At 44.7% G+C, this 22,190-nt stretch overlaps 1 protein-coding gene across 1 annotated transcript in view; it reads left to right on the top strand.

Annotated features, from left to right (window-relative positions):
* LOC138666539 (uncharacterized) overlaps window positions 1-22,190 on the top strand; it is a 195,945-nt gene that overhangs the window by 126,184 nt on the left and 47,571 nt on the right. The window contains 2 exon segments of the mRNA XM_069754751.1: window positions 15,874-16,556; window positions 19,192-21,768. Of these exon segments, the coding sequence (XP_069610852.1) occupies window positions 15,874-16,556; window positions 19,192-21,768 (3,260 nt within the window).

The following is a 22,190-nucleotide window of genomic DNA, read 5'->3' as shown; positions in this document are numbered from 1 at the left end:
CTGGTCTGGCAGACCCCGCAAGACAACTGCTCAGGAGGAACGTTTGTTGGTTAGAAAATCCAAAGCAAGCCCCTCTTCCACTGCAGCAGAGCTCTAACAGACCTGGTCACCTCAGGTACCTGTGTCAACTAGAACAGTTTGTAGGATTCTGTCTCGAAATGGCCTCCATGGTCGAATCAGTGCCCGGAAGCCAGCACTAAACAAAAGGCAAATAAAAAAAGTGTGACATTTGCAAAGTCCCACAGCCTGCTAAACAGGTGGACGCTGGAAAATTGGCAGAAGGTGGATTTCTCTGATGAATCTTCAGTAGAATTACACACCAAAGCGTCTGCAAATACTGCAGGAGACCTACTGGAGCCCGTATGGATCCAAAATACACCCAGAAAACAGTTAAATTTGGTGGTGGAAAGTGTTATGGCTGGCAATCAGGCAACACAGCGTGCAGTAATCAGCGCACATACAGAGATCTGGCAATAACCAAAAACAATAAGACGAGCTCTGAGACGTGGAATCTTTGTAGACTGCAGTACCTAATCTATCCTCACACAACTATAAGCAGCAGTGGATTGCGCCTAACAACTACCTATGCAACTCGGCACTGCCTGAGGAGCTGACTAGCCTGAAGATAGAAATACAAGCCTGACTTACCTCAGAGAAATACCCCAAAGGAATAGGCAGCCCCCCACATATAATGACTGTTAGCAAGATGAAAAGACAAACGTAGGAATGAAATAGATTCAGCAAAGTGAGGCCCGATATTCTAGACAGAGCGAGGATAGCAAAGAGAACTATGCAGTCTACAAAAAACCCTAAAACGAAAACCACGCAAAGGGGCAAAAAGACCCACCGTGCCGAACTAACAGCACGGCGGTGCACCCCTCTGCTTCTCAGAGCTTCCAGCAAAAGACAATAGCAAGCTGGACAGAAAAAACAGAAAACAAACTAGAAGCACTTATCTAGCAGAGCAGCAGGCCCAAGGAAAGATGCAGTAGCTCAGATCCAACACTGGAACATTGACAAGGAGCAAGGAAGACAGACTCAGGTGGAGCTAAATAGCAAGGCAGCCAACGAGCTCACCAAAACACCTGAGGGAGGAAGCCCAGAGACTGCAATACCACTTGTGACCACAGAAGTGAACTCAGCCACAGAATTCACAACAGGAAAGATCATGGTCTGGGGTTACATTCAGTATGGGGGTGTGCGAAACATTTGCAAGGTGGAAGGCAATATCAATAGCCTTAAATATCAAGAAGTATTAGCTACCTCTTATATTCAAAATCATAAATGGGGTCAAATTCTGCAGCTGGATGGTGCTCCGTCTCATCCATCTCTACAACAAAGTTCCTCCAGGCAAAAAAGATCAAGGTGCTCAAAGACTGGCCAGCCCAGTCACCAGACATGAACATCATTGAGCATGTTTGGGGTAGGATGAAACAGGAAGCTTGGAAGACAAAACCAAAGAATCTAGATGAACTCTGGGAGGCATCTAAGACTGCATTCTTTGCTATTGATGATGACTTTATTAATAAATTGTATGAATAATTGTTGAACCGCATGGATGCAGTCCTTTAAGTTAATTATTTGTTTGAATATCACTTTACTTTCTGTGGGCGACAAAACTTTTGTCTTGTCAAAATCAGACCATTCTGTGTCCATTAACTGATCAATATTTCTGCATTGATGCCAATTTTTTTTTCTTAACTTAAACTACATTTTGGAGGGTTTCAGCTTTTAAAAGAATAATTTATACAACCAATGGATGAATGTAACGTCGGGTTATAAGCTTTTATTTACATAACATGTATAAGCGACATAACTTCTGTCAGGGAGTTTAGGATGTCCTGATCCAATATGAAAAAATATATATACAATTAGTAAGGAGTAGTGTTGAGCATTCCGATACAGCGAATATCGGCTGATACCTGATATTTGCAGTAACGGAATTCCGATACCGAGTTCTGATACTTTTGCGATATCGGATACCGGAATCGGAAGTTCCTATAGTGCAATGATGCACTATAATAGAGTGTGGGCAGTGCATGGGCGGAGACTGCATGTGTGTGTGGGCGGGGTCTGTGCGTGACCGCGGGGGGGTGTGCGTGCCTGCCGGGGGTCTGCGGGCCTGCCGGGGCTCTGTGCGGGCCTGCCGGGGCTCTGTGCGGACCTGCCGGGACTCTGTGCGGGCCTGCCGGGTCTCTGTTCGGGCCTGCTGGGACTCTGTGCGGGCCTGCCGGGGCTCTGTGCGGGCCTGCCGGGGCTCTGTGCGGGCTGCCGGGGCTCTGTGCGGGCCTGCCGGGGCTCTTTGCAGGCCTGCCGGGGCTCTGTGCGGGCTTGCCGGGGCTCTGTGTGGGCTTCTGGGGCTCTGTGCGGGCTGCCGGGGGTCTGTGCGTGTGTGCAGGCATCGTCCGATGGGACTACGGACGATGCCTGCTCGTAGTGACAGTGATTGACACATTAGCCAATGATGGGACAGTAGTAGTCTCATCATCCGGCTAATGTGTTGAATGTGAAAAAAAAAACTACCCTATATACTCGAGTATAAGCCGACCCGAGTATAAGCCGACCCCCCTAATTTTGCCACAAAAAACTGGGATAACTTATTGACTCGAGTATAAGCCTAGGGTGGAAATGCAGCAGCTACCGGTGAATTTCAAAAATAAAAATAGATCATTATTTCCCCATAGCTGTGCCATATAGTGCTCTGCACCGTTCATTATTTCCCCATAGCTCTGCCATATAGTGCTCTGCACCGTTCATATTTCCCCATAGCTCTGCCATATAGTGCTCTGCACCGTTCATATTTCCCCATAGCTCTGCCATATAGTGCTCTGCACCGTTCATATTTCCCCATAGCTCTGCCATATAGTGCTCTGCACCGTTCATACTGCCCCATAGCTGCCATATAGTGCTCTGCACCGTTCATATTGCCCCATAGCTGTGCCATATAGTGCTCTGCAGTTCATTATTGCCCCATAGCTGCCATATAGTGCTCTGCACCGTTCATATTGCCCCATAGCTGTGCCATATAGTGCTCTGCAGTTCATTATTGCCCCATAGCTGCCATATAGTGCTCTGCACCGTTCATATTTCCCCATATCTGTGCCCCATATAGTGCTCTGCACCATTCATTATTGCCCCATAGCTGTGCCATATAGTGCTCTGCACCATTTATTTTTGTCCCATAGCTGTGCCATACAGTGCTCTGTACTGTTCATATTTCCCCATAGCTCTGCCATATAGTGCTCTGCACCGTTCATATTTCCCCATAGCTGTGCCCCATATAGTGCTCTGCACCGTTCATACTGCCCCATAGATGCTCCACATAAATCTGTGCCGCTGCTGCTGCTGCAATAAAAAAAAAAAAAACACATACTCACCTCTCTTGCTTGCAGCTCCCCAGCGTCCGGTCCCGGTGTCTCTCCGCTCTGACTGATCAGGCAGAGGGTGCCGCGCACACTATATGCGTCATCGCTCCCTCTGACCTGAACAGTCAGAGCGGAGAGACGCCGGGAAGATGGAGCGGCGCCCGGCGGCTGTAACGGGGACAGGTGAATATGACATACTTACCTGGTCCCGGCGTCCGGCTCCCTCTGCCTGTCACACGGTCTTCGGTGCCGCAGCTTCTTCCTCTATCAGCGGTCACCGTTACCGCTGATTAGAGAAATTAATAGGCGGCTCCACCCCTATGGGAGGTGGAGCCGCTTATTCATTTCTCTAATGAGCGGTCCCACGTGACCGCTGAAGAGGGGAAGACCGTGGGACAGGCGGGGAGCGCCAGGATCGCTGGAAGCAGGTAAGTATGCCTCAGCGCCCTCACCCCCTCACCCGCCGACCCTGCCACCCACCTTGACTCGAGTATAAGCCGAGAGGGGCACTTTCAGCCCAAAAATTTGGGCTGAAAATCTCGGCTTATACTCGAGTATATAAGGTACATACATACTACATACATACTACATACCTGCAGTAACCACCGATCGACTAAACCGCTGCATGACCAGCTCTTCCCTCGCCTACTGTATTCTCACCCATCCCTTGTAGATTGTGAGCCTTCGCGGGCAGGTTCCTCTCTCCTGTACCTGATATGACTTGTATTGTTTAAGATTATTGTACTTGTTTTTATTATGTGTACCCCTCCTTACATGTAAAGCGCCATGGAATAAATGGCGCTATAACAATAAATACAGTTAGGTCCATATATATTTGGACAGAGACAACATTTTTCTAATTTTGGTTATAGACATCACCACAATGAATTTTAAACAAAACAATTCAGATGCAGTTGAAGTTCAGACTTTTAGCTTTCATTTGAGGGTATCCAAATTAAAATTGAATGAAGGGTTTAGGAGTTTCAGCTCCTTAACATGTGCCACCCTGTTTTAAAAGGGACCAAAAGTAATTGGACAGATTCAATAATTTAAATAAAATGTTCATTTCTAGTACTTGGTTGAAAACCCTTTGTTGGCAATGACTGCCTGAAGTCTTGAACTCATAGACATCACCAGATGCTGTGTTTCCTCCTTTTTGATGCTCGGCCAGGCCTTCACTGCGGTGGTTTTCAGTGGCTGTTTGTTTGTGGGCCTTTCTGTCTGAAGTTTAGTCTGTAACAAGTGAAATGCATGCTCAATTGGGTTGAGATCAGGTGACTGACTTGGCCAATCAAGAATATTCCACTTCTTTGCTTTAATAAACTCCTGGGTTGCTTTGGCTTTATGTTTTGGTCATTGTCCATCTGTAGTGTGAAACGACGACCAATCAGTTTGGCTACATTTGGGTGGATCTGAGCACACAGTATAGCTCTGAATACTTCAGAATTCATTTGGCTGCCTCTTTCCTGTGTCACATCATCAATAAACACTAGTGACCAAGTGCCTCTGGCAGCCATGCATGCCCAAGCCATCACACTGCCTCCACCGGGTTTTACAGATGATGTGGTATGCTTTGGATCATGAGCTGTACCACGCCTTCGCCATACTTTCTCTTTCTATCATTCTGGTAGAGGTTGATCTTGGTTTCATCTGTCCAAAGAATGTTCTTCCAGAACTGTGCTGGCTTTTTTAGATGTTTTTTAGCAAAGTCCAGTCTAGCCTTTTTATTCTTGATGCTTATGAGTGGCTTGCACCGTGCAGTGAACCCTCTGTATTTACTTTCATGCAGTCTTCTCTTTATGGTAGATTTGGATATTGATACGCCGACCTCCTGCAGAATGTTGTTCACTTGATTGGCTGTTGTGAAGGGGTTTCTCTTCACCATGGAGATTATTCTGCCATCATCCACCACTGTTGTCTTCCGTGGGCACCCAGGTCTTTTTGCATTGATGAGTTCACCAGTGCTTTCTTTCTTTCTCAGGATGTACCAAACTGTAGATTTTGCCACTCCTAATATTGTACCAATTTCTCGGATGGGTTTTTTCTGTTTTCGCAGCTTAAGGATGGCTTGATTCACCTGCATGGAGAGCTCCTTTGACCTCATGTTTACTTCACAGCAAAACCTTTCCAATGCAAGCACCACACCTCCAATCAACTCCAGGCCTTTTATCTGCTTAATTGAGATTGAAATAATGAAGGGATTGCCAACACGTGTCCATGAAATAGCCTTGGAATCAATTGTCCAATTACTTCTGGTCCCTTTAAAAACAGTATGGCACATGTTAAGGAGCTGAAACTCCTAAACCCTTCATCCAATTTTAATGTGGATACCCTCAAATGAAAGCTGAAAGTCTGAACTTCAACTGCATCTGAATTGTTTTGTTTAAAATTCATTGTGGTAATGTCTAGAACCAAAATTAGAAAAATGTTGTCTCTGTCCAAATATATATGGACCTAACTGTAAATAATAATACTACATACATACTACATACTGTAAGATTGCTCTTACTGAGTGTATTAGGGGACACTCGCTTGGCACGGGATTCAAGCACACGGGCACGTTTTTTTCAAACAAAACAGTCTATTCGGTTTATTAAGGTATCATAAACCACATCATGAGCAGTCCATTTACACACTGGACCAGGACATCACATCAAGTCTCAGATCCTTAGTCTGCGGCAACTAAACACACTGGTCCACCTTTGACCAGTTGCCGTGGGTTACCACACAGTTCATATCACAAGTACCACAGTTTGTATAGGTACCTGATGGGAGCTCCTGCTCCACCTGCTGACTCCTTGTCAGTCCTGTCTTCCTGGAAAGCTGTCTCACGGGAATTACCAACTTGCCTGTGCGGCATATCTTAGTCAGTCCAGATCCACCAAAGGACGGTAGCTTCCCCAACCCAGACCATCCAGGTCCACAGTTTGACTGTGCGCTGCTCAGGGATCCGGTTCTACTCCCAGGACCTCCCAACACACCAGCATGTGGCCTGTCCAGGTGCTGTTCAGGACATTAGTCCAACTCCCCAGGACACCAGGTCTGAAGCCCCACCATGTGCTCTTCAGGAAGCCTCCCAGGTCTTCCTACACAGGCTTCAAACAATAAACTCACAGCGAACATGTGACCCACACCGTGATCACATTATAAACCTTTTAATCACTCCCCTGGGTGGGAGCGGGTGTGTGTGGCTAGTTTGTCCCGCCCATCTCACATAACTAGCCCTGCCAGGCTCCCATGATAAAACATACCAAATACTTGTGGGACTATAGGTCCCAGAACACCACATCACCACATCCCAGAACATTTGTCTTAACCCAGGGGCCTCGAGACCGGGTACCCAAGTCACCTTGCCCTAGTAGTCGAGAGAGCCTTCTCAGTCGAGTTTGGGCATCATGGTCAGTCTGGTGTCGCAATCCCCTTGTACCCATACGACCTGTCTGGACTGACTCTTTGTCAACACGTTCGCTACAACATCTCCCAACTAGGCCACTCAACACTGAGCTAACTGAAGAGTCATTGCCTCTATCTCTTCCATCAAGCTGGATACTTCCACCCCTTTGTTGGTCCACATTTCGGGTCGAAAGTAGCTGCCATCTTCTTCACCTTTCTGGCAGCTGTTTATTAACTTGCAGTCTCTCAAGTCTCATCTGCTCTACCTCCCTTAGGTATGCCATGCGATATTCCAGGAGCATGCGGATACTCTCAAGACTTTCTCTGGATCTGACAACATGGAATGGAACCATCTCATCTTCACCCATGACCTGGACCTCGTCATCAGCCGGTGTCCTCAGTCTCTTCACACCAGATTTATCCACCATCTCCTGCATCACTTTCCCAAGTCTCCCTATGACTTTCGCCACCAGAACTTTGGGTACTTGGACTGTGTCTTCCACTAAGCCCAGCCGACTCTGAGCTTTCCTTTGACGCTCCAAACGTCGAACGGCTTCATTATTCTTCAAAATGATCCTCTGTTTTGTACGGAGGCAGTGTAGGTGCATATCCCTCAGAACAGCCACCCGCTTCACTGTGACTTCCTTAGTCGACAGTATGACCAATTGCTGAGTCTCAGGCGCCCAGTGCACACTACAGTCATGGCCAAAAGTTTTGAGAATGACACCAAAATTATATTTTCACATGATCTGCTGCCCTCTGGTTTTTATTAGTGTTTGTCTGATGTTTATATCACATACAGAAATATAATTGCAATCATATTATGAGTACCAATAGGTTATATTGACAGTTAGAATGAGTTAATGCAGCAAGTCAATATTTGCAGTGTTGACCCTTCTTCTTCGAGACCTCTGCAATTCTCCCTGGCATGCTCTCAATCAACTTCTGGACCAAATCCTGACTGATTGCAGTCCATTCTTGCATAATCAATGCTTGCATTTTGCCAGAATTTGTTGGTTTTTGTTTGTCCACCCGTCTCTTGATGATTGACCACAAGTTCTCAATGGGATTAAGATCTGGGGAGTTTCCAGGCCATGGACCCAAAATCTCTATGTTTTGTTCCATGAGCCATTTAGTTATTACCTTTGCTTTATGGCAAGGTGCTCCATCATGCTGGAAAAGGCATTGTTGGGCGCCAAACTGCTCTTGGACGGTTGGGAGAAGTTGCTCTTGGAGGACATTCTGGTACCATTCTTTATTCATGGTGTGTTTTTAGGCAAGACTGTGAGTGAGCCGATTCCCTTGGCTGAGAAGCAACCCCACACATGAATGGTTTCAGGATGCTTTACAGTTGGCATGAGACAAGACTGGTGGGAGCGCTCACCTCTTCTTCTCCGAATAAGCTGTTTTCCTGATGTCCCAAACAATCGAAAAGGGGATTCATCAGAGAAAATTACTTTGCCCCAGTCCTCAGCAGTCCACTCCCTGTACCTTTTGCAGAATATCAGTTGGTCCCTGATGTTTTTTCTGGAGAGAAGTGGCTTCTTTGCTGCCCTCCTTGAAACCAGGCCTTGCTCAAAGAGTCTCCGCCTCACAGTGCGTGCAGAAGCACTCACACCAGCCTGCTGCCATTCCTGAGCAAGCTCGGCACTGCTGGTAGTCCGATCCCGCAGCTGAAACAGTTTTAAGATACCGTCCTGGCGCTCGCTGATCTTTCTTGGGCGCCCTGGAGCCTTTTTGACAACAATGGAAGCTCTCTCCTTGAAGTTCTTGATGATGCGATAGATTGTTGACTGAGGTGCAATCTTTGTAGCTGCGATACTCTTCCCTGTTAGGCCATTTTTGTGCAGTGCAATGATGGCTGCACGTGTTTCTTTAGAGATAACCATGGTTAACTGAAGAGAAACAATGATACCAAGCACCAGCCTCCTTTTAAAGTGTCCAGTGATGTCATTCTTACTTAATCATGACTGATTGATCGCCAGCCCTGTCCTCATCAACACCCACACCTGTGTTAATGGATCAATCACTAAAACGATGTTAGCTGCTCCTTTTAAGGCAGGACTGCAATGATGTTGAAATGTGTTTTGGGGGTTAAAGTTCATTTTCTGGGCAAATATTGACTTTGCAAGTACAGTAATTGCTGTTAAGCTGATCACTCTGACATTCAGGAGTATATGCAAATTGCCATCAGAAAAAATGAAGCCGTAGACTTTGGAAAAATTAATATTTGTCTCATTCTCAAAATTTTTGTCCATGATTGTACACGCCTCTATTGCCTTTCTAAAGGCCTCATGCACACCCTTCCTGGCACCCACTTCTCGCATGTCTTCGGGTACCTCCATTATGCTCTTGAAAAGTGGGGTCTCATCTTCTTCACGGACATCTGCCACAACCAGGTGACTGTCTTGTTCCACTCTTAACGCACACTCTTCTTCAGCTTTACCCTCTTCCAGACCCCTGGTCAAGATGGGCATTATCAACACATTTTCAAATGGTGGGTACCATAGAAAAAATGAAGTGAGAAAGAAAATACCAATAAAAACAAATTTATTCAAAACTTGTTCTAAAAGTGTGTAACAGATAAAATTAGACAAAGACGGAGGGGGGGAACGGAAACCTCCAGATACCGGAGGAGGCACACCACAGCACTGCGGTACAGTAGACAAATATATCAAAGAGAGCTAAATATTAGATCATGGGGCTGCATAAAGTATGCCAAATAAAGACAGCTACTGGTATATAAGTGCCGTAATTACGTGCACAGCGCACAGAACCATATATCAGGTAATACTGTGTTAAAGGGAGAGAGGGAGGGGGCATATGATAACCATGCAGTTGTACTCAGTGTATTGGCATCAAAAAGTGCTGTAATAAACACTGGGGAGTGAAAATATCACCGTATGCACTGATAGGTTATATCATATAACACAAGCCTCACTTCATAAGTGGATAAATACCTGTGAATGGTATGTGTCAGGAGTCTGTGCGCGCCAAGTCTGGGTGATGTGGAGGCCTCCTGCGCCCAACAAGCGCCATTTCGCCACTAGCTTCTAAATGGGGCGTGGATGGTTTGTTAAGTGTCAGCGGTGTTTTTATAATCTGGCTCCAGGGAGGGGGAGGTCCGTATCTGTCAATAGCGCACGTCAGCAGGGCCGTCCCCCCATAAGCAAAAGGGACTTCCGGATCGGCGCTACATGACACGCAGTGGAACGCACTGCGGTCATGGGAGACAGCGCTTCCGGAAGTCAGAGGGGGCGTGCCGGACCCACGCGTGCGCAGTAGACATCGGGAACAGGAGATAGGGACATGCGCAGTGGAAGACGAACTGCCATGGGTGGGAGATGGCTGGGCGGGATCGAACCATAATGAAGGGAGGAGACTGGGCGGGATTGGGATAAGATGGAACTTGGAAGCTATGCCTACGGTATTGTAAGGAAGCCTACGAATCTTGGGTGGAACAGGGGGGTGGGGCATGTTTAATAACAGTAGATGGTGTTGCCCTGAAAAAGCAGGGGTGTAAAGTTTACAAAGAGACAATAATATGTGCGCCGAGGGCGGGGACACACCAAAGGTGACATTACAATGAGCGTGCCATGCCCAATAAAAGGGGCAATGAGGAAGGGAGGGAAAGTTTAAAAGGGGAAAGTGCGTGGCAAGTAGTGATAGCGGTGTATGATAATCCACTGTGGAAACAGGGGGTTAAGTCCTGCCAAATGGTAATGGGAAGTGCGCGGAAGTGGGAACATGGAAGTGGTGCTGTTGTACTACGTGTACATAACAAGGTGGACAGAGGGGGGGACGGAGGGGGGGAAGGTGGGTCATGGAGAGTAAAATGCTTGACGTGGTGGGGGAATATGTTAGGTGTCAAGGAACACTTGAAGGAAGGTAGGTATAACCGTCACATACAGTGACATTATACACTGATATCAATGGATATGGGCATGGCGATGCTAAAAAGTCATGTTTATGACATGGTGATGACTGTGGTAAACAGTATATATAATATAAAAGATATATATAAAAAAAGGTAATATAAAAAATGCTAATAAGAGTATATGTACAGGGTATAAAAATGACGTGTAAAAGGGTGAGTGGTGATGGTGAGGAATGTATGAAAGTTGTGGGGAAATAAAACTTTTTTTATTATATAAACATAAGGGTTAAAAGATGTACCTATGGAGAAAACCAGGGGGTGTAGTAAGGTAAAAAATGAAAGAAAAACCAGATATGAAGGGTGTATCCAATTCTGGATGCCCATTAAGCCCATGCTATAAAATAGAGTCCTTACAAAACAGGTCACGGCAGGGAGCTTCCCCATAGACATCATCGTAGTCCCTTATTTTTTGCCGCATAAAGTCCCAACAGTGCCGGAATTTGAAAATAGTCCGTGGATGTGGAGAGATATTCTTATCCTCATCCAGGAGCCTTGAAATGGTTCTGAAGAGACTTCCGGTCATAGCTGTAGGCCATTCCATAAGGAGAAGGGGAGAAAAACCCAGTGGAAAACCAGGGACATGGAGAAGTCCGACATGTGGGATACTTGATCCGGGCCGGGCCATCTTTCAGATATCCAGGCAGTACCGTCGTGGAGCACAAAACAACGTAAAGGAACATCAGTGTGGGTAAGTCTAAAATGAATGAGAGCAAGTTAATAAAAACCTATAAAAAAGGAATACGAACACCAATATTAAAAACACTTTAACAACAATCCATAAGGGAACGGTTACAAAAAGGAAATGAAACCAAAGTTTTCGTTTAGGCCGTGAGGGGTGACCATGTCCAGGCGGTATATCCATTTACTCTCTAATTGTGCCAAGGATTTAGCCAGATCCCCACCACGAGAGCCTAAGTTAATTTGATCAATGGCTTTGAAGAGGAAGCTTTTAGGGTTGCAGTCATGGTGAATTTTGAAATGGCGTGGTATCGTTTTTAAGAGAGACATGTCCGTGATGGTTTTGGCTTTTTCAATATCGCGAATATGCTCACGAACCCGAATTTTCATTTCTCGTGTGGTTAATCCGATATATATGAGTTTGCATGGGCATGTAGCATGGTAGATTACCCCCTGGGATGAGCATGTGAGGTGTCTCTTATCTCAAAGTTTTTGGAGCCATCAGAATTACTGAAAGAGGATGTTTTTCTCATATTGAGACATGCTTTGCATCCACCACAGGGGAAAAAACCGTTTTGAAAGGGCTGAGTTGTGAGTGTGGGGGTAGGGTCGTAGTGGCTATGTACCAGTGGATCTCTTAGATTGCGGCTCCTTTTAGCTACCATAGAAGGAGAGGAAGGAAGGATTTTCTGTAATATTGGGTCCGTCATAAGGATATCCCAGTGTTTTTGGAAGGCTGATTTTATGTCTTTCCACCGGTTGTTATATGTAGAGATATATTTCACCTGATTACTATTCTCCCGGGGTTTTTTGACAGAGTAGAGGAGTTGTTCCCGAGGGGTGTTTTTGGCTCTTCTATACCCATTTTTGATGCTTCGTTTGCTGTATCCTCTGTTTAAAAATCTTTTTGTAAGGTCAGCAGCCTGATCCTCAAAATTAGAGGTTTCAGAGCATATTCTTTTGGCTCTAAGGAATTGGCCAACTGGTATGCCTTTTATGGTAGCCGGTGGGTGTGATGAAGTGGCGTGTAGTAGGGAATTTGTAGCTGTAGGTTTTCTGTATAGGTTGGTATTGATTGTGCCCTCTGCTGAGATTTTTATGTTGATGTCTAGGAAATCCAAGTCTCTTCCATATTTGTATGTTAGAAAAATGTTGGATTTGTTGTTATTGAGCTTGGCCATTAATGCATGAAGGTCCTCCACAGTTCCCTCCCATACAAACCATACATCGTCAATATATCTGATCCAGTCCTGTACACCCTGTATTTCGGGGATGGCATCACTCTGAAAAATTTCTCTTTCCCATGCACCTAGGAAGAGGTTTGCGTATGAGGGGGCACATGAGGCCCCCATAGCTGTACCCTGTGTCTGTAAATAAATATTTTTATTAAACGTGAAGGCGTTATGCGTAAGGACAAATTCCAAGAGGGTTAGAATTAATTTAATTAGTTCTGGGTCCAAATTGCTAGTTTGTAGATACCAAGCTACAACCTTGAGGCCGTCCTCATGTCTGATGGAGGTGTAGAGGGCCTCTACGTCTGCGGTCACCATGAGCATGTGGTTTTCCAAACAGAGATTATTTAATTTTTGAAGGGCCGAAGTTGTGTCCTGAATATAGGATGGCAAGGTAAGGACTAGAGGTTTTAAATAGAAATCAATGAAGTCCAAAATGATTTCACATAGACTACCATTGCCCGAGATGATGGGTCTTCCGGGTGGGTCCAAGGGGTCTTTGTGTAGTTTAGGGATTAGATATAGAGTGGAAAGTTTGGGATGGAGTTTTTGAATGTATTCCACCATTTTTTTGGTAACAATGCCTTTTTCAAATGCTTTTTCTATTATGTCCAGGAGCTCAGTCTGATATTTTGTGAGGGGATTAAAGCACAGTTTTATGTAGCAACGGGGGGCGTTTAATAGTTTGTGTGCTTGTTTTTCGTACATGTGGGTTGGCCAGATTACTAGATTGCCCCCTTTATCTGCTGGTTTAAATACTACGTCCTTCAGGGATTGTAGGTGGGTCAAGGCAAGTTTCTCCTCTTTTTTAAGGTTAGAGGTCCAATATAGTTTCTGCGCTAGGGCTTCAATCTCCGTGGTAAGAACCCTAGTAAACACCTCAATGGCTGGGCATGTGTTTATAGGGGGGAATTTTTTGGATTTGCTAAATAGTTTGTGTGGAAAATTACTTACAGTTGGTGATGCATTTTCCTCCAAAAGCTCCTCCAGATTCCTTAATGTTTCCCTTTCTTCCACTGTGGAGAAGGTGTCATTTGTGTCATTTTTGAAATGTAGTTTCTTGAGGATGAGCTTCCTGAAAAAGAGGTGTAAGTCCTTCACTGCGGTGAAAGTATCTAACCGACAGGAGGGTGAAAACGTTAGACCCCTTTCCAGAAGGCTCACCTCAGCCATAGATAGTGTGTGTTTGGACAGGTTAATTACCTTCAATTGGTCACCCTGTGTGCGTAGTGCCTTAGACCTGGTAAAAATGTCTGGTAGTCTTCGTGAGGTTTCGCCAGCTGTATTTTCACCCTCACTAGGGGAGGTATTGTTGTCCGAGCTTGATATGGCTGAGCTCACAGAAGGGCTCCTCTCATGGGTACTTTGCGTCTTTTTCCGGTCATTCCCTTTACCTCTTCTTGGAGGATTCTGTCTCTTAATTTGCCATCGGTAGATTTTATTCGTGTCATAATCATTGGTGTCTCTCTGGAACTTCTTGATTTTGCTCTGACAGATCTCATTTTCCCATCTGTCTACATCTTTATTGATTTTGGTCATAATTTTGTCCAAATTGTCAACTGGGACTTCTTTCACAAGCTGTTTTTCATACTCTTCAATCTGGGAATCTATTGACTGCAGAGACATAGTGTTCTTATCTATGATGATTTGAATGAAGTCCAGAGAGCAAGTGGTGGCAGCTCTCTGGTTCACCAGAGTCTCGTTTTTTTTGTATAAAGCATTCCTGTATACTGTAATCAGATCTTTGTTATGTGTAACCGTTTCACCAGTGGTATTGGAGGCCCCCTGTCTAAATATGTTAGATGCCTTTATTCAGCCAGGTTTTTTCCCTGGCTTTAAAGTCCATTATAATGGATAGGCAGACAATCTGTTTATGGAATACAGAAAAAGCGATTATTCCCATAGTCCTATATATAGCACAGGCTGGAGTCACTTCGACATGAAATATCAACACATTTTCAAATGGTGGGTACCATAGAAAAAATGAAGTGAGAAAGAAAATACCAATAAAAACAATACATTTATTCAAAACTTGTTCTAAAAGTGTGTAACAGATAAAATTAGACAAAGACGGAGGGGGGGAACGGAAACCTCCAGATACCGGAGGAGGCACACCACAGCACTGCGGTACAGTAGACAAATATATCAAAGAGAGCTAAATATTAGATCATGGGGCTGCATGAAGTATGCCAAATAAAGACAGCTACTGGTATATAAGTGCCGTAATTACGTGCACAGCGCACAGAACCATATAACAGGTAATACTGTGTTAAAGGGAGAGAGGGAGGGGGCATATGATAACCATGCAGTTGTACTCAGTGTATTGGCATCAAAAAGTGCTGTAATAAACACTGGGGAGTGAAAATATCACTGTATACACTGATAGGTTATATCATATAACACAAGCCTCACTTCATAAGTGGATAAATACCTGTGAATGGTATGTGTCAGGAGTCTGTGCGCGCCATGTCTGGGTGATGTGGAGGCCTCCTGCGCCCAACAAGCGCCGTTTCGCCACTAGCTTCTTCTAAATGGGGCGTGGATGGTTTGTTAAGTGTCAGCGGTGTATTTATAATCTGGCTCCAGGGAGGTCCGTATCTGTCATCAATAGCGCAAGTCAGCAAGGCCTTCCCCCCATAGGAAAAGGGACTTCCGGATCAGAGCTACATGACACGCAGTGGAACGCACTGCGGTCATTGGAGACAGCGCTTCCGGGAGTCAGAGGGGGCGTGCCGGACCCGCGCGTGCGCAGTAGACATCGGGACCAGGAGATAGGGACATGCGCAGTGGAAGACGAACTGCCATGGGTGGGAGATGGCTGGGCGGGATCGAACCATAATGAAGGGAGGAGACTGGGCGGGATTGGGATAAGATGGAACTTGGAAGCTATGCCTACGGTATTGTAAGGAAGCCTACGAATCGTGGGTGGAACAGGGGGGTGGGGCATGTTTAATAACAGTAGATGGTGTTGCCCTGAAAAAGCAGGGGGGTAAAGTTTACAAAGAGACAATAATATGTGCGCCGAGGGCGGGGACACACCAAAGGTGACATTACAATGAGCGTGCCATGCCCAATAAAAGGGGCAATGAGGAAGGGAGGGAAAGTTTAAAAGGGGAAAGTGCGTGGCAAGTAGTGATAGCGGTGTATGATAATCCACCGTGGAAACAGGGGGATAAGTCCTGCCAAATGGTAATGGGGAGTGCGCGGAAAGTGGGAACATGGAAGTGGTGCTGTTGTACTACGTGTACATACGCAAACCTCTTCCTAGGTGAATGGGAAAGAGACATTTTTCAGAGTGATGCCATCCCCGAAATACAGGGTGTACAGGACTGGATCAGATATATTGATGATGTATGGTTTGTATGGGAGGGAACTGTGGAGGACCTTCATGCATTAATGGCCAAGCTCAATAACAACAAATCCAACATTTTTCTAACATACAAATATGGAAGAGACTTGGATTTCCTAGACATCAACATAAAAATCTCAGCAGAGGGCACAATCAATACCAACCTATACAGAAAACCTACAGCTACAAATTCCCTACTACACGCCACTTCATCACACCCACCGGCTACCATAAAAGGCATACCAGTTGGCCAATTCCTTAGAGCCAAAAGAATATGCTCTGAAACCTCTAATTTTGAGGATCAGGCTGCTGACCTTACAAAAAGATTTTTAAACAGAGGATACAGCAAACGAAGCATCAAAAATGGGTATAGAAGAGCCAAAAACACCCCTAGGGAACAACTCCTCTACTCCGTCAAAAAAACCCGGGAGAATAGTAATCAGGTGAGATATATCTCTACATATAACAACCGGTGGAAAGACATAAAATCAGCCTTCCAAAAACACTGGGATATCCTTATGACGGACCCAATATTACGGAAAATCCTTCCTTCCTCTCCTTCTATGGTAGCTAAAAGGAGCCGCAATCTAAGAGATCTACTGGTACATAGCCACTACGACCCTACCCCCACACTCACAACTCAGCCCTTTCAAAACGTTTTTTTCCCCTGTGGTGGATGCAAAGCATGTCTCAATATGAGAAAAACATCCTCTTTCAGTAATTCTGATGGCTCCAAAAACTTTGAGATAAGAAAACACCTCACATGCTCATCCCAGGGGGTAATCTACCATGCTACATGCCCATGCAAACTCATATATATCGGATTAACCACACGAGAAATGAAAATTCGGGTTCGTGAGCATATTCACGATATTGAAAAAGCCAAAACCATCACGGACATGTCTTTGTTAAAGTGTTTTTAATATTGGTGTTCGTATTCCTTTTTTATAGGTTTTTATTAACTTGCTCTCATTCATTTTAGACTTACCCACACTGATGTTCCTTTACGTTGTTTTGTGCTCCACGACGGTACTGCCTGGATATCTGAAAGATGGCCCGGCCCAGATCAAGTATCCCACATGTCGGACTTCTCCATGTCCCTGGTTTTCCACTGGGTTTTTCTCCCCTTCTCCTTATGGAATGGCCTACAGCTATGACCGGAAGTCTCTTCAGAACTATTTCAAGGCTCCTGGATGAGGATAAGAATATCTCTCCACATCCACAGACTTTTTTCAAATTCCGGCACTGTTGGGACTTTATGCGGCAAAAAATAAGGGACTATGATGATGTCTATGGGGAAGCTCCCTGCCGTGACCTGTTTTGTAAGGACTCTATTTTATAGCATGGGCTTAATGGGCATCCAGAATTGGATACACCCTTCATATCGGGTTTTTCTTTCATTTTTTACCATCCCTACACCCCCTTGTTTTCACCATAGGTACATCTTTTAACCCTTATGTTTATATAATAAAAAAAAAACGTTTTATTTCCCCACAACTTTCATACATTCCTCACCATCACCACTCACCCTTTTACACGTCATTTTTATACCCTGTACATATACTCTTATTAGCACTTTTTATATTACCTTTTTTTATATATATCTTTTATATTATATATACTGATTACCACAGTCATCACCATGTCATAAACATGACTTTTTAGCATCGCCATGCCCATATCCGTTGATATCAGTGTATAATGTCACTGTATGTGACGGTTATACCTACCTTCCTTCAAGTGTTCCTTGACACCTAACATATTCCCCCACCACGTCAAGCATTTTACTCTCCATGACCCACCTTCCCCTCTCCCTCCCCCCCTCTGTCCACCTTGTTATGTACACGTAGTACAACAGCACCACTTCCATGTTCCCACTTTCCACGCACTCCCCATTACCATTTGGCAGGACTTAACCCCCTGTTTCCACGGTGGATTATCATACACCGCTATCACTACTTGCCACGCACTTTCCCCTTTTAAACTTTCCCTCCCTTCCTCATTGCCCCTTTTATTGGGCATGGCACGCTCATTGTAATGTCACCTTTGGTGTGTCCCCGCCCTCGGCGCACATATTATTGTCTCTTTGTAAACTTTACCCCCCCTGCTTTTTCAGGGCAACACCATCTACTGTTATTAAACATGCCCCATCCCCCTGTTCCACCCAAGATTCGTAGGCTTCCTTACAATACCGTAGGCATAGCTTCCAAGTTCCATCTTATCCCAATCCCGCCCAGTCTCCTCCCTTCATTATGGTTCGATCCCGCCCAGCCATCTCCCACCCATGGCAGTTCGGCTTCCACTGCGCATGTCCCTATCTCCTGGTCCCGATGTCTACTGCGCACGCGTGGGTCCGGCACGCCCCCTCTGACTTCCGGAAGCGCTGTCTCCCATGACCGCAGTGCGTTCCACTGCGTGTCATGTAGCGCCGATCCGGAAGTCCCTTTTGCCTATGGGGGGACGGCCCTGCTGACGTGCGCTATTTATGACAGATACGGACCTCCCCCTCCCTGGAGCCAGATTATAAAAACACCGCTGACACTTAACAAACCATCCACGCCCCATTTAGAAGAAGCTAGTGGCGAAACGGCGCTTGTTGGGCGCAGGAGGCCTCCACATCACCCAGACTTGGCGCCCACAGACTCCTGACACATACCATTCACAGGTATTTATCCACTTATGAAGTGAGGCTTGTGTTATATGATATAACCTATCAGTGCATACAGTGATATTTTCACTCCCCAGTGTTTATTACAGCACTTTTTGATGCCAATACACTGAGTACAACTGCATGGTTATCATATGCCCCCTCCCTTTCTCCCTTTAACACAGTATTACCTGTTATATGGTTCTGTGCGCTGTGCACGTAATTACGGCATTTATATACCAGTAGCTGTCTTTATTTGGCATACTTTATGCAGCCCCATGATCTAATATTTAGCTCTCTTTGATATATTTGTCTACTGTACCGCAGTGCTGTGGTGTGCCTCCTCCGGTATCTGGAGGTTTCCGTACCCCCCCCCCCCCCCTCCGTCTTTGTCTAATGTTATCTGTTACACACTTTTAGAACAAGTTTTGAATAAATGTATTGTTTTTATTGGTATTTTCTTTCTCACTTCATTTTTTCTATGGTACCCACCATTTGAAAATGTGTTGATATTTCATGTCGAAGTGACTCCAGCCTGTGCTATATATAGGACTATGGGAATAATCGCTTTTTCTGTATTCCATAAACAGATTGTCCGCCTATCCATTATAATGGACTTTAAAGCCAGGGAAAAAACCTGGCTGAATAAGGCATCTAACATATTTAGACAGGGGGCCTCCAATACCACTGGTGAAACGGTTACACATAAAGATCTGATTAAAGTATACAGGAATGCTTTATACAAAAAAACGAGACTCTGGTGGAACAGAGCAACTCTAGAAAATTATATGGACAAACAAATAATCCCGAGAGGATTGAGAGTCCAGCTATACCCTTCCTTTGAGTTAGAAGATGATGTTCTCATCAAGAGATGGACCTCAGCTGCCACCACTTGCTCTCTGGACTTCATTCAAATCATCATAGATAAGAACACTATGTCTCTGCAGTCAATAGATTCCCAGATTGAAGAGTATGAAAAACAGCTTGTGAAAGAAGTCCCAGTTGACAATTTGGACAAAATTATGACCAAAATCAATAAAGATGTAGACAGATGGGAAAATGAGATCTGTCAGAGCAAAATCAAGAAGTTCCAGAGAGACACCAATGATTATGACACGAATAAAATCTACCGATGGCAAATTAAGAGACAGAATCCTCCAAGAAGAGGTAAAGGGAATGACCGGAAAAAGACGCAAAGTACCCATGAGAGGAGCCCTTCTGTGAGCTCAGCCATATCAAGCTCGGACAACAATACCTCCCTTAGTGAGGGTGAAAATAAAGCTGGCGAAACCTCACGAAGACTACCAGACATTTTTACCAGGTCTAAGGCACTACGCACACAGGGTGACCAATTGAAGGTAATTAACCTGTCCAAACACACACTATCTATGGCTGAGGTGAGCCTTCTGGAAAGGGGTCTAACGTTTTCACCCTCCTGTCGGTTAGATACTTTCACCGCAGTGAAGGACTTACACCTCTTTTTCAGGAAGCTCATCCTCAAGAAACTACATTTCAAAAATGACACAAATGACACCTTCTCCACAGTGGAAGAAAGGGAAACATTAAGGAATCTGGAGGAGCTTTTGGAGGAAAATGCATCACCAACTGTAAGTAATTTTCCACACAAACTAGTTAGCAAATCCAAAAAATTCCCCCCTATAAACACATGCCCAGCCATTGAGGTGTTTACTAGGGTTCTTACCACGGAGATTGAAGCCCTAGCGCAGAAACCATATTGGACCTCTAACCTTAAAAAAGAGGAGAAACTTGCCTTGACCCACCTACAATCCCTGAAGGACGTAGTATTTAAACCAGCAGATAAAGGGGGCAATCTAGTAATCTGGCCAACCCACATGTACGAAAAACAAGCACACAAACTATTAAACGCCCCCCGTTGCTACAAAAAACTGTGCTTTAATCCCCTCACAAAATATCAGACTGAGCTCCTGGACATAATAGAAAAAGCATTTGAAAAAGGCATTGTTACCAAAAAAATGGTGGAATACATTCAAAAACTCCATCCCAAACTTTCCACTCTATATCTAATCCCTAAACTACACAAAGACCCCTTGGACCCACCCGGAAGACCCATCATCTCGGGCAATGGTAGTCTATGTGAAATCATTTTGGACTTCATTGATTTCTATTTAAAACCTCTAGTCCTTACCTTGCCCTCCTATATTCAGGACACAACTTCGGCCCTTCAAAAATTAAATAATCTCTGTTTGGAAAACCACATGCTCATGGTGACCGCAGACGTACAGGCCCTCTACACCTCCATCAGACATGAGGACGGCCTCAAGGCTGTAGCTTGGTATCTACAAACTAGCAATTTGGACCCAGAACTAATTAAATTAATTCTAACCCTCTTGGAATTTGTCCTTACGCATAACGCCTTCACGTTTAATAAAAATATTTATTTACAGACACAGGGTACAGCTATGGGGGCCTCATGTGCCCCCTCATACGCAAACCTCTTCCTAGGTGCATGGGAAAGAGAAATTTTTCAGAGTGATGCCATCCCCGAAATACAGGGTGTACAGGACTGGATCAGATATATTGACGATGTATGGTTTGTATGGGAGGGAACTGTGGAGGACCTTCATGCATTAATGGCCAAGCTCAATAACAACAAATCCAACATTTTTCTAACATTCAAATATGGAAGAGACTTGGACTTCCTAGACATCAACATAAAAATCTCAGCAGAGGGCACAATCAATACCAACCTATACAGAAAACCTACAGCTACAAATTCCCTACTACACGCCACTTCATCACACCCACCGGCTACCATAAAAGGCATACCAGTTGGCCAATTCCTTAGAGCCAAAAGAATATGCTCTGAAACCTCTAATTTTGAGGATCAGGCTGCTGACCTTACAAAAAGATTTTTAAACAGAGGATACAGCAAACGAAGCATCAAAAATGCGTATAGAAGAGCCAAAAACACCCCTAGGGAACAACTCCTCTACTCCGTCAAAAAACCCCGGGAGAATAGTAATCAGGTGAGATATATCTCTACATATAACAACCGGTGGAAAGACATAAAATCAGCCTTCCAAAAACACTGGGATATCCTTATGACGGACCCAATATTACGGAAAATCCTTCCTTCCTCTCCTTCTATGGTAGCTAAAAGGAGCCGCAATCTAAGAGATCTACTGGTACATAGCCACTACGACCCTACCCCCACACTCACAACTCAGCCCTTTCAAAACGTTTTTTTCCCCTGTGGTGGATGCAAAGCATGTCTCAATATGAGAAAAACATCCTCTTTCAGTAATTCTGATGGCTCCAAAAACTTTGAGATAAGAGACACCTCACATGCTCATCCCAGGGGGTAATCTACCATGCTACATGCCCATGCAAACTCATACAGTGGGGCAAAAAAGTATTTAGTCAGTCAGCAATAGTGCAAGTTCCACCACTTAAAAAGATGAGAGGCGTCTGTAATTTACATCATAGGTAGACCTCAACTATGAGAGACAAACTGAGAAAAAAAAATCCAGAAAATCACATTGTCTGTTTTTTTAACATTTTATTTGCATATTATGGTGGAAAATAAGTATTTGGTCAGAAACAAAAT

The sequence above is a fragment of the Ranitomeya imitator genome, chromosome 2, assembly GCF_032444005.1.
Source record: "Ranitomeya imitator isolate aRanImi1 chromosome 2, aRanImi1.pri, whole genome shotgun sequence".
Taxonomy (NCBI): Eukaryota; Metazoa; Chordata; class Amphibia; order Anura; family Dendrobatidae; genus Ranitomeya; species Ranitomeya imitator.
The sequence above is the reverse complement of the archived record's forward strand: the minus strand, read 5'-3'. Positions and strand labels throughout refer to the sequence as shown.